The sequence below is a fragment of the Carettochelys insculpta genome, chromosome 18 (assembly GCF_033958435.1).
Source record: "Carettochelys insculpta isolate YL-2023 chromosome 18, ASM3395843v1, whole genome shotgun sequence".
Classification (NCBI taxonomy): domain Eukaryota; kingdom Metazoa; phylum Chordata; order Testudines; family Carettochelyidae; genus Carettochelys; species Carettochelys insculpta.
Genome location: NC_134154.1, coordinates 11172703 through 11188890, shown reverse-complemented (window position 1 = coordinate 11188890; position 16188 = coordinate 11172703). Strand labels below are relative to the sequence as shown.

The window sequence follows — 16188 nt, the reverse complement described above, 5'->3', positions numbered from 1 at the left end:
GCTTCTTTACACATACCAGATCTTTCAGCTGGATTTTATGGACAGGATTTTCTAAAGAGCCTGTGAAACAGAAACACAAGTAATTTTGACTTAAGATGGTAAATCTCATTGTATGTCAATTAGACACTTCTAAAAATCATATCCTATGTTTAGGCTTGGAAGGATTAGAATTTTATTCATAAAAGTTAATTTCACCCTACACAAACTGATGAAAAATATTTCCATAGATAACAGAAATGTACAGATCAGGGGTCAGTGACCCCAGCCCATGTGCCAAGACTGGCATGCAAGTTGCTTTTCATCTGCATACAAAATGGCAGCTCAGCCCTGCCCCTCCCACATGATGCAGGTGGGAACTTACTCTATGCCATACTGTCTGTAGATTAACAAAAGACCAGCTAATGATACCAACCAGCATCTACATGGCAAAGCTCTAAGTCTTAATTTACTTATTAATTAAACTGTTGGAAGTAGAATTATTAGTGATTTTAGAAAGTACCACTGGCACTTTTACTGTACAGAAAGGTCAAATTTTGGTACTCTGCCTCAGAAAGGTTACCGACCCCTGGTATAGATGGTCAAAACAAGAAAAATTCTGCTTGACAGCTTAAGAGTTTGAATTAAGGAAACTGTATATTTTGACACGTGAGGTTAACAGTTTGTGTTTTAGTGGTCATAAAGCTAATTTTTTGAATCACAATGTCTCCTGTCATTAATTATCTGATTTTCCATAATTTCATGCACTGTAAAAATCTGAACTGATATAAATAAAAAGCAAACATTGCTATCAAGAAGTGAAATTATGAAAAAAAAAATCCCAAAAATTCTTCCAAGCCTAACATTATTGAGAAGGGGAGGAGAGGAGACAAAGAAAGAACAAAACAGCTTTAAAAGTTGTTCCATTATTTCCTTACAGAAAAATTCCAGAGACTGCTGAGGGAAACTGGCCTTCCTGCCTGAAGGCTCTAAGTTATGACATACCTCAAGAATATCTTGAAACCCTTTTTTTTTCCCCCAATGCTCATACATGATTAGAAATTGAGAGATGCAAGAGAATCAATATGATGATGTCTCAGCTCTACATTATCTTTTCACTCACCATATTATGTTTTTTGTATTTCAGAGACAGAAACCTAGATGGAAGAGAGTTGGCGTATGCTTACGTTGAGTAACAGAAGTGAAGCTGGGCCAAACAGAAAGCACTATAAGAACGTGAGGTGCGTGACTATTTTCTTAAATATGCCCCTACCTACTACCGACAGTAGTTTGCGTCTTAGACTACATCTAGTGATGTCAATGGAAGTTACTGTTAGAAGACATCTTCCGACAAAACTTCTGTCAACAGATTAAGTCCACATGCAAAAACAGATCAAAAAAGCAATCCACTCTGTCAACAGAGAGCAGCTAGACAACTTGGTCACTCTCGATAGAACGGGCACCTGAACCCAGTCAGACAGGGTCACACGGCTGGCAAGCCCATCCAGAAGCCCCAGCGAGGAACACCCTTAAAGGGCTCCCTCCCCACCCCCCACACGTTCCCTACCCATGTTGAGGCATGCATACCACCCTGATGGACAGCATAGCTAGTGCAGGGCTCCCAAGCCTTCTGACAGACTTCTGCTTTCCAGTTAGCCATGGTGCCAGAGCAGCCCGTCTTCAACTGGCCTCACTCACAGCTGATTCAGCTACTGCTGAACTAGATCACAGCCATCCTCTACCTCCTCTGGGGGGATGTGTCTCTCACTGCCTTTGATTAGCATTTCCTCAGTGCTGTACAGACCCACCTGCACCCGCCTCCCCTCCCAGGTGATCAGGTGGATCTGGAGGCACAGAACCAGTGCCTACTGGTTGGACAGGCTTGTTATGGGGCAGTGGGAGGAACAGCAGTGTCTCCAGAACTTCTGCACAGGGAAGGACACCTTCCTGGAGTTCTGCACCTGACTCACCCCCACCCTTCGGAGACAGGACACCTGGCTGTGGCCTGCTGCCCCCCTGGAAAAGAGGATCACCATCTTCCCCTGGAAGCTCCCAACCCCTGACAGCTACTACTCGGAAGGCAAACAGTTTGGCATTGGCAAGTCCACCATGGGGGTCATCCTCATGCAGGTAAGGCACTCTCCAGCTGCATGCCCTGCACAGTCTGTGTGTCCAGCCCAAGGGGGCCCCTCAGGAAGCAGGGTCAGGAGTGAGTGTGGGGGGGGGAACCCCGCCCCACCTTCACAATTCCCCAGCGCCACAGGAGGTGGCCTCCAAGAAGGGGTACCCAGAGAGCTCGGGGAGAGGGGATGGGAAGGGCAGAGGACCCCACCAGGGCCCAGGGGCTCTCTCCCTCACAGTTCCTTATGTATGTGATTGGTCTCCTTCCCTTGCAGGCCATGAAGGCCATCAACACACTTTTGCTGCAGAAGGTCATCCGTCTTGTAGATGTGGATGTGGTCATGGCCCGTGATTCCCAGCTTTTTCAGGGCCATTGACAGGACTCATCTCCATTTGTGGCCCAGTACGTAAACCGGAAGGGGTATTGCTCCATTGTGCTGAACCCCTTGGTTGACCAACACAGACAGTTCATTAATATGTACGTCACGTGGTTGGACTGGGCACACAATGCATGGGTGTTCTGCAACTCTGGCCAGTGCCAAAGGATGGAGGTGGGCACCTACGTTCCCCACCGGGAGCTGGCAGCTGGGGACACGACCACGCCACCACGCATCGTGGGAAACATTCCATACCCCCTTATGCCTTGGCTCATGAAGCCCCACACCAGGCAGCTGGATCCGAGCCAGGAACTGTTTAATACCCAGCTTGACTGGGCATGCATGCAGGCCGAGCGTGCCTTCAGCTGCCTTAAGGTGCCTCCTCACCTGGCTGGATGTGGGGGAGGAGAAGGTCCCACAACTGGTGGCTGCATGCTGTGCCCTCCCCAACATGGTGGAGGAAAAGTGGGAGAGCTTCCTTCCGGGGTGGGGGGGGCAGCTGCTGGCCACTGCTACACAGTCAGGCACTCCTTCGGCCTTCCAAGGGCATAGGGATGGGGTGCGGAGCAGATCTGGGAGGTTCTAAGAATACCTTAGTCCACGGCCCCCCAATGACCCTCCCCAGGGTGCCCCTGGGGGGGGGGTGTCTTGGGCCCAGAACCCCATCCCATCCCCACCACAAACCCTCCCTTTGCCCCCTCACCGACCACTCCCCAATAAAGAGAGATGCGAGGGCAGCAAATAAAAACCTTTTTTTATTAAATCATAGAAAACTGTGTTCAAAATAAACATTGTGATAAATAACTATTTACAGTGTGTACTACAACGTAACTATATACAGTGGGGGGGCTTGGAACAGGGATTGGGGGGCATCAGTCCAAGGAGGGGGTACAGGGATGTGACCTGTAGCGGGAGCAGGACCCCAAGTGGCGTCAGCCTCGGGATCCCCTCCTGCTGTGGGTTCAGGGTCCCTATCAGGTGTGGGTTGGGGATGGGAGCACAGGGAAACATGGAGGCAGTGTGGCTATGGCAGGGTTGGGCTTGCCAAGGGAGAGTTGAGGAGCAGGGAAGGTAGGCATGGCAGGGGACTGGCCTTGGCTTTCACCCACTGCAAATGCTGCAGCGGTGGGAGCAGGGATGGGGGGGCAGGGGCATGGGAGCTGCGGGTGCCCAGGCCAACAGGTCCCACCAGACACCAGTGGTAGCATCAAAGCAGGCCATCAGTTTGTCCTAAGCACGCATGCGCCACCACCGATCATTCCACAGCCACCACTACAGGAGGTTGATGATCCTCCAGAGGGTGGCTGTGGGGGCCTGCTGGAGTCCTCGTATGGCTGGCGACAGCACCTTTGGCTGCAGGCCCACCCTGGTCCCAGTTCTGGTCTGGGGTTGGCTGGCCCTGGTTGGGAGGGGGGCCTGGCCTGGACCTCAGATGATGCAAATGTAAGGAAGACAAGGAGGAGGCATTCATCCAACACAGCCCCTAAAGCCCTGCCCCCCACCTACCATGAACAGCAGCCACCACCCCCCAGGACAAGGATGTTCTGGGAGCACAGGCATGTGTGCCCTGCACGGCAGGCCCTGCCACACAGGGACTTTGCAGTGCCTCAGGGACTGGGCTGACCTTCGTTGGCCCTCAATCCCGCTTGATAGGCTAGCAGCCAAGGGGTATGTCCAACAGAGGGGGTCCCTGTATGGGTGATGGGTGGGCTGGGCACAGCCAGGTGTCTGAAGTCAGGCCATTGCCCGTCTGGCTGGCCCACTTCCAGCTGTGGAAGGGGCTTGTGGTCAACCCTCTCCTGGGGCTCATCTGGCCTCCTGGGAGGCTGGTAGAGGGCTGGCACCTGTGCCTGGGGGCTGCCTGCTGGGTCTGGGTGTGACGCAATGTCTTGCACATGGTTCTATGTGCCAGGCCTGCAGCACGAGGTCCTGTCCAAGTCAGCCTGGCAAGACTTGTGGCATGCCCCATCTGCACCTGCCCCCCCCCCCCCCCGGGTGTGTGCAACATGCGGAGTACTTACCGGAGGGTCCCTTGAAGAGGTCTGGAGGTGCCCTGGAGGTGGCATGGCTCAAGGGGCCCAGGTCCAGGGTGATCATGAGGGTGCTCCCGCTGGCCTCAGACCCCATGTCCACCTCCAGTTGGGTCCCAGGGTGTTCCTCCTCTAACTCCCGTGGCAGCGAGCTTTCTGATAGTAGGGGCAGGTGGAGGGTCCTGCCCTGACCTCCAGCCAGTGTCACAGGCCTGTGTACACCCGTGGTGCAGTTCCTTTACCTTCACCTGCTCCATGGTGCAGGTGGGAAGGCCCCGTGCTGCCAGGGTGCTGGCCAGCTAGGTGTATGCCAGGGCATTACACCTCTCTGCAGAGGGGGTCCAACAAGATCTCTTTGATCCAGAGACTGATGAGGTCCTTGATCTCAGGTCCGTTCCAGTATGTGGCCTGGTGTTTTGTGCGCAGTGGGGCATCCCAGGACCCTGGTGGCTCCCTAGAGGGCCCCGGGCAGGGGTGTGTGTCATGGGGTGGCTGGCTTGCTATCATTCAAGAGCAGGAGGGAGTGGCTGTGAAACAAGGCGCAGAGCAGCATGCTGCAGGGCTGCTTCTCCACTTTCTGCCACGGGGTTTCTGAGGCTCCCTGCACCTTTAAGAATGGCCAGAGGCTGGAAGCATAGAGATGTGATTGCTGTGGACATGGCATCCCCACAGGCCAGCTGGCTAGCACCATGGAGGACTTATCTGTCGACAGAAGGCCCCCTGGAGTGTCCAGACCGTCATTCTGTCGACAAAGTCTGTTGAGAAAGGCGTTCTGCTTCGCAAGGGAACGGCAGAATGCTCTCAACAGAAGTGCTGCATTCTGTCAATTTACTGTTGACAGAATGCATTTGTAATGTAGAAGCTCCATGAGTTTTGTCGACAAATGCCAGTCTAGTCTCTAGCGTACACCAAAATGTCTAGTGTAGCCTCCTGACTGTGACTAGTCTGTAAACACAGGCATTGACTAAAAGGCACTAGATATCAGCCATCACTCCCTCCCTATCACTCTGAAGCTTCAGCTACACATAACACTACTATCTACAATAACATTGACAAACCTTAACCTTTTCTATACCTAGCTACCAGAAAGCCTTTGACCCTGGGATTCAGTCCAGGAAAAATACACCTGAGCCTGAACCTGACCTCACCTCATCTAGAGCAAGTGAGAGACATGTGCATCTAATTTTTCCACCAGGCACAGTTTCTGGACTCTCTTCTGATTTAGCCTATTGGCAAGGCTCTTCTGCAGACACCAATCTGACTGTTGTTTACATGGGAGTGCAAGTTAGCATTCTATAGTATTTTTGGATTTTTTTTCCAACTCTAAAACTCAAGTTATATTAAAAAAAACTATAAAGGTATTTTTGAAATAGCAAATATTAATACCTGAACTACATACAGCTATCTGCAACATATGTCAGGTTCCATTTTTTTCAGTATAACCTGCATCAGCAAACATCTTCCAGTTTTAGATACCTCAACACCACCAATATATTAAAGCTGCAGTATGACCTCATAAGTAAAAAGAAAAAAAATGCTTGCAAATTGGACCATGAAATGGAAAAAAGGTCAAGTGCATTATGAGAAAGTTACCTGTCCATATTGTAAGTTATTAAATAAAAATGTGCACCAAAACAGATATTTAAAATAGCCAGGAAATAAATATCCCAGAAGAGCTGAAGAATCAAGTGCTATTAGGTTCCAACAGCTTTGGCCTCCTGTGATACTGGAGAAATACATACGACAGCATGTCTCTGCACAGGAAAAGGAATTGGGAGTAAAGGTACGTGCGCTACATCTTGGAAAGTATTCTTTTGGGGGTGGGAGAAAGTGAGGGCTGATCTATAAGGGAGTTCACTGATATTAAAAAACTCCACCAGGCTTACTTGTTCAAAGGTAATTAATTTACTCCCAGAAATAAAGGGAGAGTAATACAGGTACAGGATAACAGAGAAAGTGGAAGGACACTAATCGAGTTCATAGTAACAGGCTCGATTTCTCATACAAAATAAGCTACAGAAGAAAAGGGCATATGAAATATAACAAGTTCTACATCTGTTACATGTTACATGGGTTTTGTTTGACAATCAGTTTCTCTCTTTGTGGGGTGAGGGAAGATTGGTTTATTTAGATGGCAAGTTCTTCAGAAGAGGGAGCACTTTTCAGTATGTATTTATTACAGCACTAAACAATGAAACACGAACACTCATTGAGTCCTCTAGTAACTCCCACAAAACAAACAATAATCCACCTTCTTTAACAAATAAGACAATAATATTACTTAGTGGTGGCTTTCCTATACATTTTAAGTTAAGACTGCCTGGCACTGTAACAGCTATTGACTTACAATTCAGGTAAGTTTGAGTTTTTGCGAATAAAAAAAGTTATGTTTTGTACAGTCACAAAAGCCTTCTTTCTCCATTTTCTTTAGCTGAGCAGCTTAGAAAGAACAAAAGCTGCTATAAACAGCACTATAACTTACTAACAATCTTTTTAGATGTTTGTTGTTTTAAATACCTCTCTTCGGATATTCATTTGACTCTGAAATGTCTTGATAACACTATTCTGTATCAAAGTATTTTCTAATTGAATACAACATACAACTTTAGGACCAATCTGCAAGATGTAGCAACAAAGGAATTTATGAAAATCAATCCAGTTTCAACAAAGCACAGCTGAAGAATCTGACCATGTACAAGTGTCACTGTGCTATGTTGAAAAGACTTTTCCAAGCGACATTAAAATTATACTCCTACTCAAATAAATAGAAGGTATGAACTCTTTCTACACAAGGTTCACTTCCACACCTTGGGGAAAACCAAAAACAAACAATGGTTTACAGCAGTGTTTCTTAAACTATGTTCCATGGAAGAGTGGTGTTCCGTGAACAACTTGCAGGGGTGCTAGTAGCATCTGACACTTTGTTATTTTGTTATTAAAACCACATATAATTTTGCTTCTTCATTGCTATGATACCTGATTAAATTATTTAATTTTGCTTTTGCTGTCCATGTTGCTGTCTGATTTTTTTTTAAAAGAAAATTTCCATAGGTGTTCCACATTAAAAATATTATTTTGTTTGGTGTTCCATGGTCTCAAATGTTTAAGAAACACTGCTATACAGCAGCAACCTAGCCTGTCATGGGCAAGAGTATTTAAGAAAATTTATATAGGATTATGAAACTAGAACATATTCCCTGAGCTGCATGCCCTGACTATTAAACTCAAGAGCTTGAACTGTTCTGTTACTGAAGACAGGTGGAATGGGGTGCTACTTTCCACTCTTCTGCAGCATTAGGGTGTAGTCCTGATACGGATAACGATAGCTTCTGTCCCTTCCCAACTAAACCTGTTTCTACAGCTCCCTCCTGTCCACCCGCTGCACCACAAGGGAGAGAGGAAAGTAATTCTGTTAGCAACACAGCCTGCTCCTCTGCCAGACTGTGTTACAGACTGAACCTCTCCTCTAATGCAGCACCCTCGGGACATGACCGATGCTGGACAAGAGAATTTGCAACACTACAAGAGGTCAATTTTGTCTAGCAGCATTAGCAACATTTCCACTTCTTACTGGGCTTTTAGAAGACATTTAGAGGTGAACTGCACATAAACCACAGCACAGAACACTGAGAGCCAGGACTGGTGACTGTAAACAAACTTTATGAGACTGCGGGAAACTTGGCTACAAGCCATAATAAGTACTCGTCCAGCTAACTAAATCTTGCTGGATTACAGATGTTAACCAGGCGAGAGTGTGTGGATTAGAGAGCTGCCATCTGTACCTCCAGGGATAACAGAATTTATAGAATAGCACATAGTTCTAAATGTACTGCTCTTGCTATGGTCTGTAAGAACAGAATAACCACTTTAATTTTTTTATTTGATTTGTTTTTTGCTATGTCATATCTGAAAAGTCCATAATCAAAGATAATATTGCAAACAAGTAAACTGTGCAAATTATGAAAGTGCAGCAATTAACTAAAATTCTCTGTAATAAATTCCCAAGACTGTAACTCTCAAAACAACCTTGAATAGAGTACTTAAAGTACTTAGAGAGTAAATACATACTCAGGATTGTAATCATTAGTGCAGTTATCACAGAACTGTTTTAGTCCATATTTCCTCGTCATTCACGCCCTTCCTCTAAAACAAAACCCAAATTAACAGCCCTTTCACATTTTAGTAAAGGCAACTGTTAACGTAAGTCACATTCCATCTCTTTTTACTCAAGTTTCCTGTAAATGAAAAATCTATTAAAAATCTTTGTGTTTATGTAAAGGATTATCAAATGTACAATCTGTTTCACTGTTACGCACACAGGCCCTGATCTTGCAAGCATGAAGGCACTCTGTTGAAGACAGACCATTGTAAGGTAATTTTTGAATGTGAACAACACATCTGCCACTTTGTGAATACGAACTTACCATCTTTTAAATGAGTGGGGAGGGACAGCTCAGTGATTTGTGCCTTGGCCTGCTAAACTCAGGGTTATGAGCTCAATCCTTAGGGAGGCCATTTAGGGGCTTGGGGCAAATAGATTTAAAAAAAAACAAAAAACTTGTCAGGTCCCTTCCAGCTCTATGAGATGTGCATCTCCATATATTTTATGCTTAAAAAAATTTAAGAGAAATATTTAGTGGAAGTGCATGTAGGGTTTTGCATTTTGCCATTTGGAAGTCCTCCATCTCATCAAAATTTACCTCAGCATCTGTGTGCATGAAGTATTGCCACAACCTCAAATATTTTGTCAGTTAAAATAAAAATGTCTAATTGAGACTAAAACATAAGTACTTGAAAGAATGATCAAATCCTATACCCGTTGGTTGCAAAAGCTTGAGATCAGCATGTTGCCACTGCAATTACTATGCATATCTTTGAGTCTCTGATATCATACAGTCTAAGCACAGTAAACAGTTGGAACAACTATTAAGTTGAAAGTTTAATACATGACTATTCCCATTGAGAAGTAATGATTTTCAGTTATCTTAGTTTAAAACAAATGCTTTCTTGTTAATTCTACTGGGAACTGATCTACTAGGAAGTAGCATGTAAAAATCTATCAAACTTTATTTAAAAGCATCTGTGCTCTGTCTTGAAGAAGTTGATTCATAACAGGATTTAAGATTAGAGGGATTATGGAGAGACCACTTTCTAAGATGTATAAATATTTTTCTAGAAACAAATGAATATGAAAAATGGATACTAGTATATTTTTCTTGTTATGACAGTAGTAGAAGATTTACCTAGTGTTGCTTGTGTCTAACCCAAGTGAGCTTTGTTTTTCTTTATTTAAATAATTGTTCTGGGGTGGGGCTGGGGATGAGGGGTTCAAGTATGCAGGCTGCCCCAGGGAGAAAGTACTACCCCAGCCCTCTCTCTGTAAAGAGGATGTCTATCCTTTTGAGACAGAGGATCAAACTAATCTAAAAATGGTCCAGGGGAGACAATCCACTGTTTAGGATATGTTTTCTGTCCTCTGTACTAGACAGGAGCACATAGAGAACAGAAAATTCCTGCAAGTTTTCCTGATGAATATCTCTCAGCACAGAGGAATACCCAGAGGAAGAGAGCAAACCCCAGGGGGTCCACAGGGAGGGAGAGGTTGGAATGTTTCTAGTCATCTCCAAATAATTTATAGTCAGCCCATTAGCGACCACAGCCAGAAGGCAAAATTGAGGTGGGACCAACTGCCAGCAGGCAAAAGTGAGGCAAGCCCCTAGTCTCTAGGATCAGTGCAGAGAATCAGGGAGCTGTAACTGGTGGCAAGCTTTCAGCTTTCTTCCCCTGATCTACAGTTGAAGAATAAAAGCATCCTTTAATAAACATTTCCCGTACACTCAGGCTGAGCCAGTCACCTCCGATTCTGTTCTCCAATACCACAATCTGAATGTGAATCAAGCACACACAACGATGGAATCTAGCTTTGTAGATAAGAGAGACAGGATGCGTTATACAGTTATTTTAAAGGTTACACTTTTGCCACTATAAGAGTTTAAATTTAGGGCCATGAGGTTCTTCTAAAATTATCCCTCAAATCAATACATCATTTATCCTCCTTTGCTTGCTATAATATTGAAAAAGCACACACATAAAATATTACCCAATATACAGCTCTAATAACTCTGTTTTTTCTCAAAATCCTGACCTGGGTATGGATAATGGATTTAAAAGACAGTATGCCTCTATTATCTTTAGAGTTTTCCATACTAAGAAAAAACTTGAATGAGAGAACATTTCTAATAAGCAGCTTACTTGACCTTTCCTTAACTATTGTTTTAGATTTGTATTGATTATGGCTTTTCTCCTGAACATACTCAATTATCTCTGCTTGCCACAGTTGTGAAGTCATAGTCTTTCATTTACAACAACACTGCCTTGTCATGGAAGTGTAAGGAGACGTTGCTTCAATTTAGTTTTGCTGGAGGATCAAATAAAAGAACATGTGCCATAAGAGAGTGCTTGTTTAATTGAACTCACAGCTTGAATAATTTACAAATATAATAAGGGAAATGAAAACACACACCAGATACCTTTCACAACTCTCCAGTCTTTTATATTTCCATATTATGATGCTATTGCACTAAAACTGATAAATATGACTTCTCAAATGTTATATTAACTTAGTCTAGAATTTCAAGACTTTAATACCATAAATGTACTAATTTTATTTCATTGAAAAGTTATAAATCTGCTCCTGAAGCTTTCAAAAAAAATTGAGGACATCTCCACGCCCCCCATAAAATGCCTCCACACTGCAAAAAATTTCACATCTAGCTTTGCAAGCAAATCAAGGCAAGGCATGAAATATCTTGCGTCAATCTGCATAACGAATACACTTCTAGCTGCTTATAAGTAATCTTACATCATGATAGTAGTCTGTGTCCTACATTCCAACAAACATTAGTTGCTATCACATCTAACTAAGATATGTGCAATTCAGCACTTTTCCTATCTACTACGCAATACAAATGTAAGTTGTTCGTTTCATGTCCTTTATACCTGATATAGTAGTGAATGCTTTAAGTTAGGGGTGTGCAACCTTTTCCAAGGCAGTGCTGAAATTTGACCTTTTGACCTTTACGTACAGGCCAAGCGCTGGGGACACTTTTTAAAGTCACTAATAATCCTACTTACAACAGCTTCATTAATAAATACATTAAAATGCAAAGCTTTATCATAGAGATTGGTAGCATTAGCTGGTCTTTTGTTACTCCTCAGGTGGCATGGCTTTGAGCAAGCTCCTAGCTGCACGGCGGAGAAGGTGCAGGGCTGACCACCCGCCTCATGTGCCAATGAAAATTGGCTCGCGTGCCACTCTTGGCATGCCTGCCAGGGGGTTGCTGACCCCTCTTTTAACTTCTTAACTTAATAAGAATAATACAGAAGCTCAACAAACCATGGTGCATTTGGGTCAACAGGATTTAACAATTTTATTTTAGACCAAAAACTCCTTCATTAATTGTAGACAGAAAAAAAAGTGTAAAGTTTTTAAAATAAAAAGTCTAACTTATATAGACATTGTCTGAGATGAAACTGAAAATGTATGCTTTCATCCTCAAGCCACTAACCAGAAATTAATGCGTGTGGGGGGGCAAAGTGATACGTTTTCTAATCCTGCCTGCAAACCAGGCTCCTTTCACTTGTGAAACCAAACTAGAATATTATTACCAGTAAATTGTATCCTTCATAACATTTCTTGCTGCTGTTCATCAGTAGTCAAACGGTTAAGTTTGAAGCTAAATTAAACGTCATCATTGTTAGCCTCCCACTGAGGTAAATGGGGAAGTATACACATCTCAACAGTGCACCTGAACCTTTTTAATCTAGAAACCTTGGGAAATAGACTGTGCTGGATTTTGGAATTTTTTAGTCCATCAGTGTTTGTGTATGTTTTTTGTTTTGAAAGTGAAGATAAAAACATTTTATGAAGCACTGAATTTTCATTTAACATGTAATAGACAGCAATACATATGGGATCTGGAAGGGAGGGAAGGTGAAGGAGGGCACTGGGGTGTGGGTGTAAGAGCAAACATGGGGTGGGCATGAGAGGAATGGGGTGGAGCACCTACTTCGCACCCTGCTCCTGGTGACACACATGACATTATGCCCCTTCCCCCACTCTCAGGAAACTGCCCTCTGCTACTATGACAACTAGGGATGTAAAATCCTGTTAAGAAGTTAACCGGATAAACATTAAGTTTAACCAGTTAACTAATTAAACAGGGGATAGGGTGGCTCTCCCCATGCTCTGGCTGGGCTGGAGCATCCCCACCTGCAGTAGATGCCCTGGTGCTGGAGCAGACGCTGCCTGCAGCAGCTATCGGTGAACCGTAAGGGGTAAGCATCTTCCATTTAGGGCGAGGCTTACCAGTAAACCAGTTACCTGTTAACATCCCTAATGGGAGCAGAAGGGGAAACGCCTCTGCAGAAGCACTTTGCTGCACTGCTGTTCCCGAAGCTGGAGGGGAAGGGGAATGGCAGATGCAGACAGAGCTGCTTTCTCCTGTCCCTGCCAGAGTCCCAAACATTGGTATTACCGTATCAGGGACAGCCAGATTATGGAGATGGTTCAAGCATATTAGTTGATACTATCTTCAACCTCAGACAAACGTCAAGATGTTGCTTTAAATTTAGAATATATCTACACCAGGGGTCTCAAACTGCTGGTCCACATCCCATCCGCACCTTCAGCAGCTTCACAATCCAGCCCAGGAGTACCACCTGGGGGCCTGTCCATTCCTGTCACCGAAGCCCCACCCCTTCTGGCCACCACTGCCCCACCCTCTCCCACCTATAGAGCCCCAACCCCCAAGGGATCTGGCCTCAGGGATTCCTGGGGCAGGGGGGCTGATATATGATGGCAGTAACAGTCGGGTCTGCCCGCACTTCCTACAGAGGTAGGAGCTACAGGGAAACAGAGATGAGCGTGCTCCACTTCCCTGTGACTCCTGCCACTGTGGGGAGTGCGGGGAGGTCCCCTCCCCTCCAGTAATCCCTGAGGCTGGGTTCCTGGGAGGGACAGGGTGACATGGGGAAGAGAGGGCAGAATGTTGCAGGAAGGGGCCAGGCTTGGGCAATGAGAGCAGACAGCAGCCTATCCAACCCCTCCCAGTACACCCGTGCCAGATTGTGAAACTGCTGCGGCTGGTGATGGTGCACAAACAGGGAGTTTGCAAGCCTGATCTGCATCAAGTTTATTCGTGCTAGTGCAGCTATATTAGTGCAAGCCCTCCAATGCTGATGTGTTGAACAGGTGTAAAACAAAGCTTGCACTGGTGAGGCTTATTTTGATTTCTGAAGTAAACTGCACTGACAAGTCCTGTATTAAATCAGTGAACTGCATCCTTGCTGGTCATTTACACCAGTGTAGCTGCAGCCATACAAACATGTACACAAGTATGAAGAGGACTTCAAAACCCATTCTGAAATTTACCATCACAATTAGAAGAGCTAGAGTCACAATCCAGTAAAAGCACTTAAGCACACGATTAACTTGTTAGTGAATCCAGGCCTAAACAAAAGCTTAAATTCTGGAGTACAAGGCGACTGCCTCTCATTGTGCCATCAAAAGTCATCATAATTCAAAACCTGAATTAAAGGTTATGGCTGTAACAAAAAATCCCAATTTGAATATATAACTAAGAGTGATAAACCAAATCTATTTCAAAACATATCCTGTTTTTTTTTTAAAAAAAAAACATACAAAAACCCTATGCATTCCAAAGGGGAAACAGCATAGAATTTGGAGGAAATTTGTTATTTGTGCTTCACGTGCACATTTCAAGTCAGTTCAGGAGGTAAATCTCTTTATTCCATTTTACAGATAGAAAGACACAAATGGGGTAAATAATTTCAGCAAGGTCACAGAGCAAGTCAGATACTCATGCATCCTCCTAACCACTGGACCATGCTGCCATCCACATACAATACGTACACCAGCTCAAGCCAATCTCACCACATTACTAGGAGATAAACATCTTAATGTGCTCAGAAACATTCATATGTTCCACCATTCTTATACCCGACTAAGACAGATGATGTCAAACAGCTGAGCGCACACATTCACTTGCCATACATGTTTGTGTTTCAATGTATTTCACTGGAGGTCTCCCTGATACAAAAAGGTTTCAACCATCAACAACAAAAAAGAAAAAAAAATCAACACATGAGGTTTGTTAGGCTAGACGAAGTGACCTGCCATTACTAGAGGGAGGGAGTGGCAAATCGCAACCAACCAAGATTAGTGGGGGTAATAATTCCTACATCCGGAGCCTTTTCTTCAACCCGGTGTGCTCCTGGCGCATACAAGGTGTGCCTTATAATCCATAAATCATAGCCATTATTTTGGTTTCCTTTTCCACTAATGCATGTATCAGACATTGCCGAGAATGAAAAAAAGTGAAGCCAACCCCAGAAAGAGGAAAGGGAAAGGAGTAATTAACCCTTGACTCAGGACTGGAGAAGGAAGGAGCAGCCACTGGGGCTGGGAGGCAGAGACGAGGGCCGCAGATGGGGCAGTAATCGGGGGGGGGGCGAGATGCAGCAGCCGGAGGCTGGACAGGGGTAGCAATCGGAACTAGGAGGCAGCGACAGCTGGTAAGGGGAGAAGAGGGAGAGATGCTTCGGCCCCGGCCCCCGCAGCGGGAGGGCCAGGAGGCTGGGCCCGCGGGCTGGTCCCGAGCGCCGGGAGAGGCTGCGGGCCGAGCCAGGCTCGGCGGGCGGGCGGGGCGTGGCTGGGCAGGGCGCTGCCCGGCCGGTACTCACCAGACCATGCCGTAGGCCCCCTCCCCGATGTAAGAGAGGTTTGTGTAGCGGGGCCCCACATCGAACACCTGGCCCCGCACCATCTCCGGAGTCCCGGGGTTGGCGGAGCCGCCCGCAGCCCCGGCCCCCGATACCGCCGCCATGTTCTCCGTGCCGGGAACCGCTAGGGAAGAGGGTCGTGGTCGCCGCCGATGCCCGCTGCGCTCGGAAGGACCCGCCGCAATCCGTCCCCAGGCCCGCTTGCCGCTGCCGTGAGGAGAGGGAGGCTCAGGGGCGCGCGCACAGAGCGGAGGGTGGGCTCGGGCGCGCGCACAGCAGCAGCAGCAGGAGGAGGAGGAGGAGCGAGGAAACCAGGCGCGAGAAGGACGGGAGGGGCGGGGCTAGTGGGGACTGCGGTAACTTCGGGACCGCAGCAGCAATGGGGGAAGGGAGAGGCGGGGCCGAGAAGGTCACGTGGCCGGCGTGCCCGCTGCTAGAGAAGCGCTGCTGCTGGGCGCCATGCGGCGTCAGGTGACGGAAGACCGCCCGCCAATGGGCTGGTGGCTGCGCTGCGGTGGGCGCCCACCCCAGCGCGCCTGGTCAGTGCCCCTGCGTCGCCAGAGGGGGGCGTGCCCGCGCGCTGGGGTTCTGAGGCCAGTCGGGGGGGTCAGTGCGCCCAGTGCCTGGCCCTGAGCTCTGCAGTCGGTCAGTCAGTGACGTGCCTCGTGTCAGGCAGGGTTCCCCTCACCTCCGGCCAACAAGCTGAACAGGACTCCTCTGTACCCAGGTACCGCTTTGCCTTCAGGGGTCTGATCCGCCCTGGGCTCAGCGACGGGTGGGAGCTCGTGGGATGACAGAATTTCTGCGGGAGGAACTGCGTGACTGCGGGGTCCCGCCTCAGGGCTCTGAGCCGCGTATTAATTCTTGTCCAGTAAACACCA

At 46.5% G+C, this 16188-nt stretch overlaps 1 protein-coding gene across 1 annotated transcript in view; it reads right to left on the bottom strand.

Annotated features, from left to right (window-relative positions):
* The window catches only part of MAPK1 (mitogen-activated protein kinase 1), a 58256-nt gene extending 42626 nt beyond the window's left edge, over positions 1 to 15630 (bottom strand). The window contains exon 1 of the mRNA XM_075013091.1: positions 15269 to 15630. Within this exon, the coding sequence (XP_074869192.1) occupies positions 15269 to 15411 (143 nt within the window). The 5' untranslated portion in view covers positions 15412 to 15630. The remainder of the gene's footprint in view (positions 1 to 15268) is intronic.
* Between the last annotated feature and the right edge of the window lie 558 nt (positions 15631 to 16188).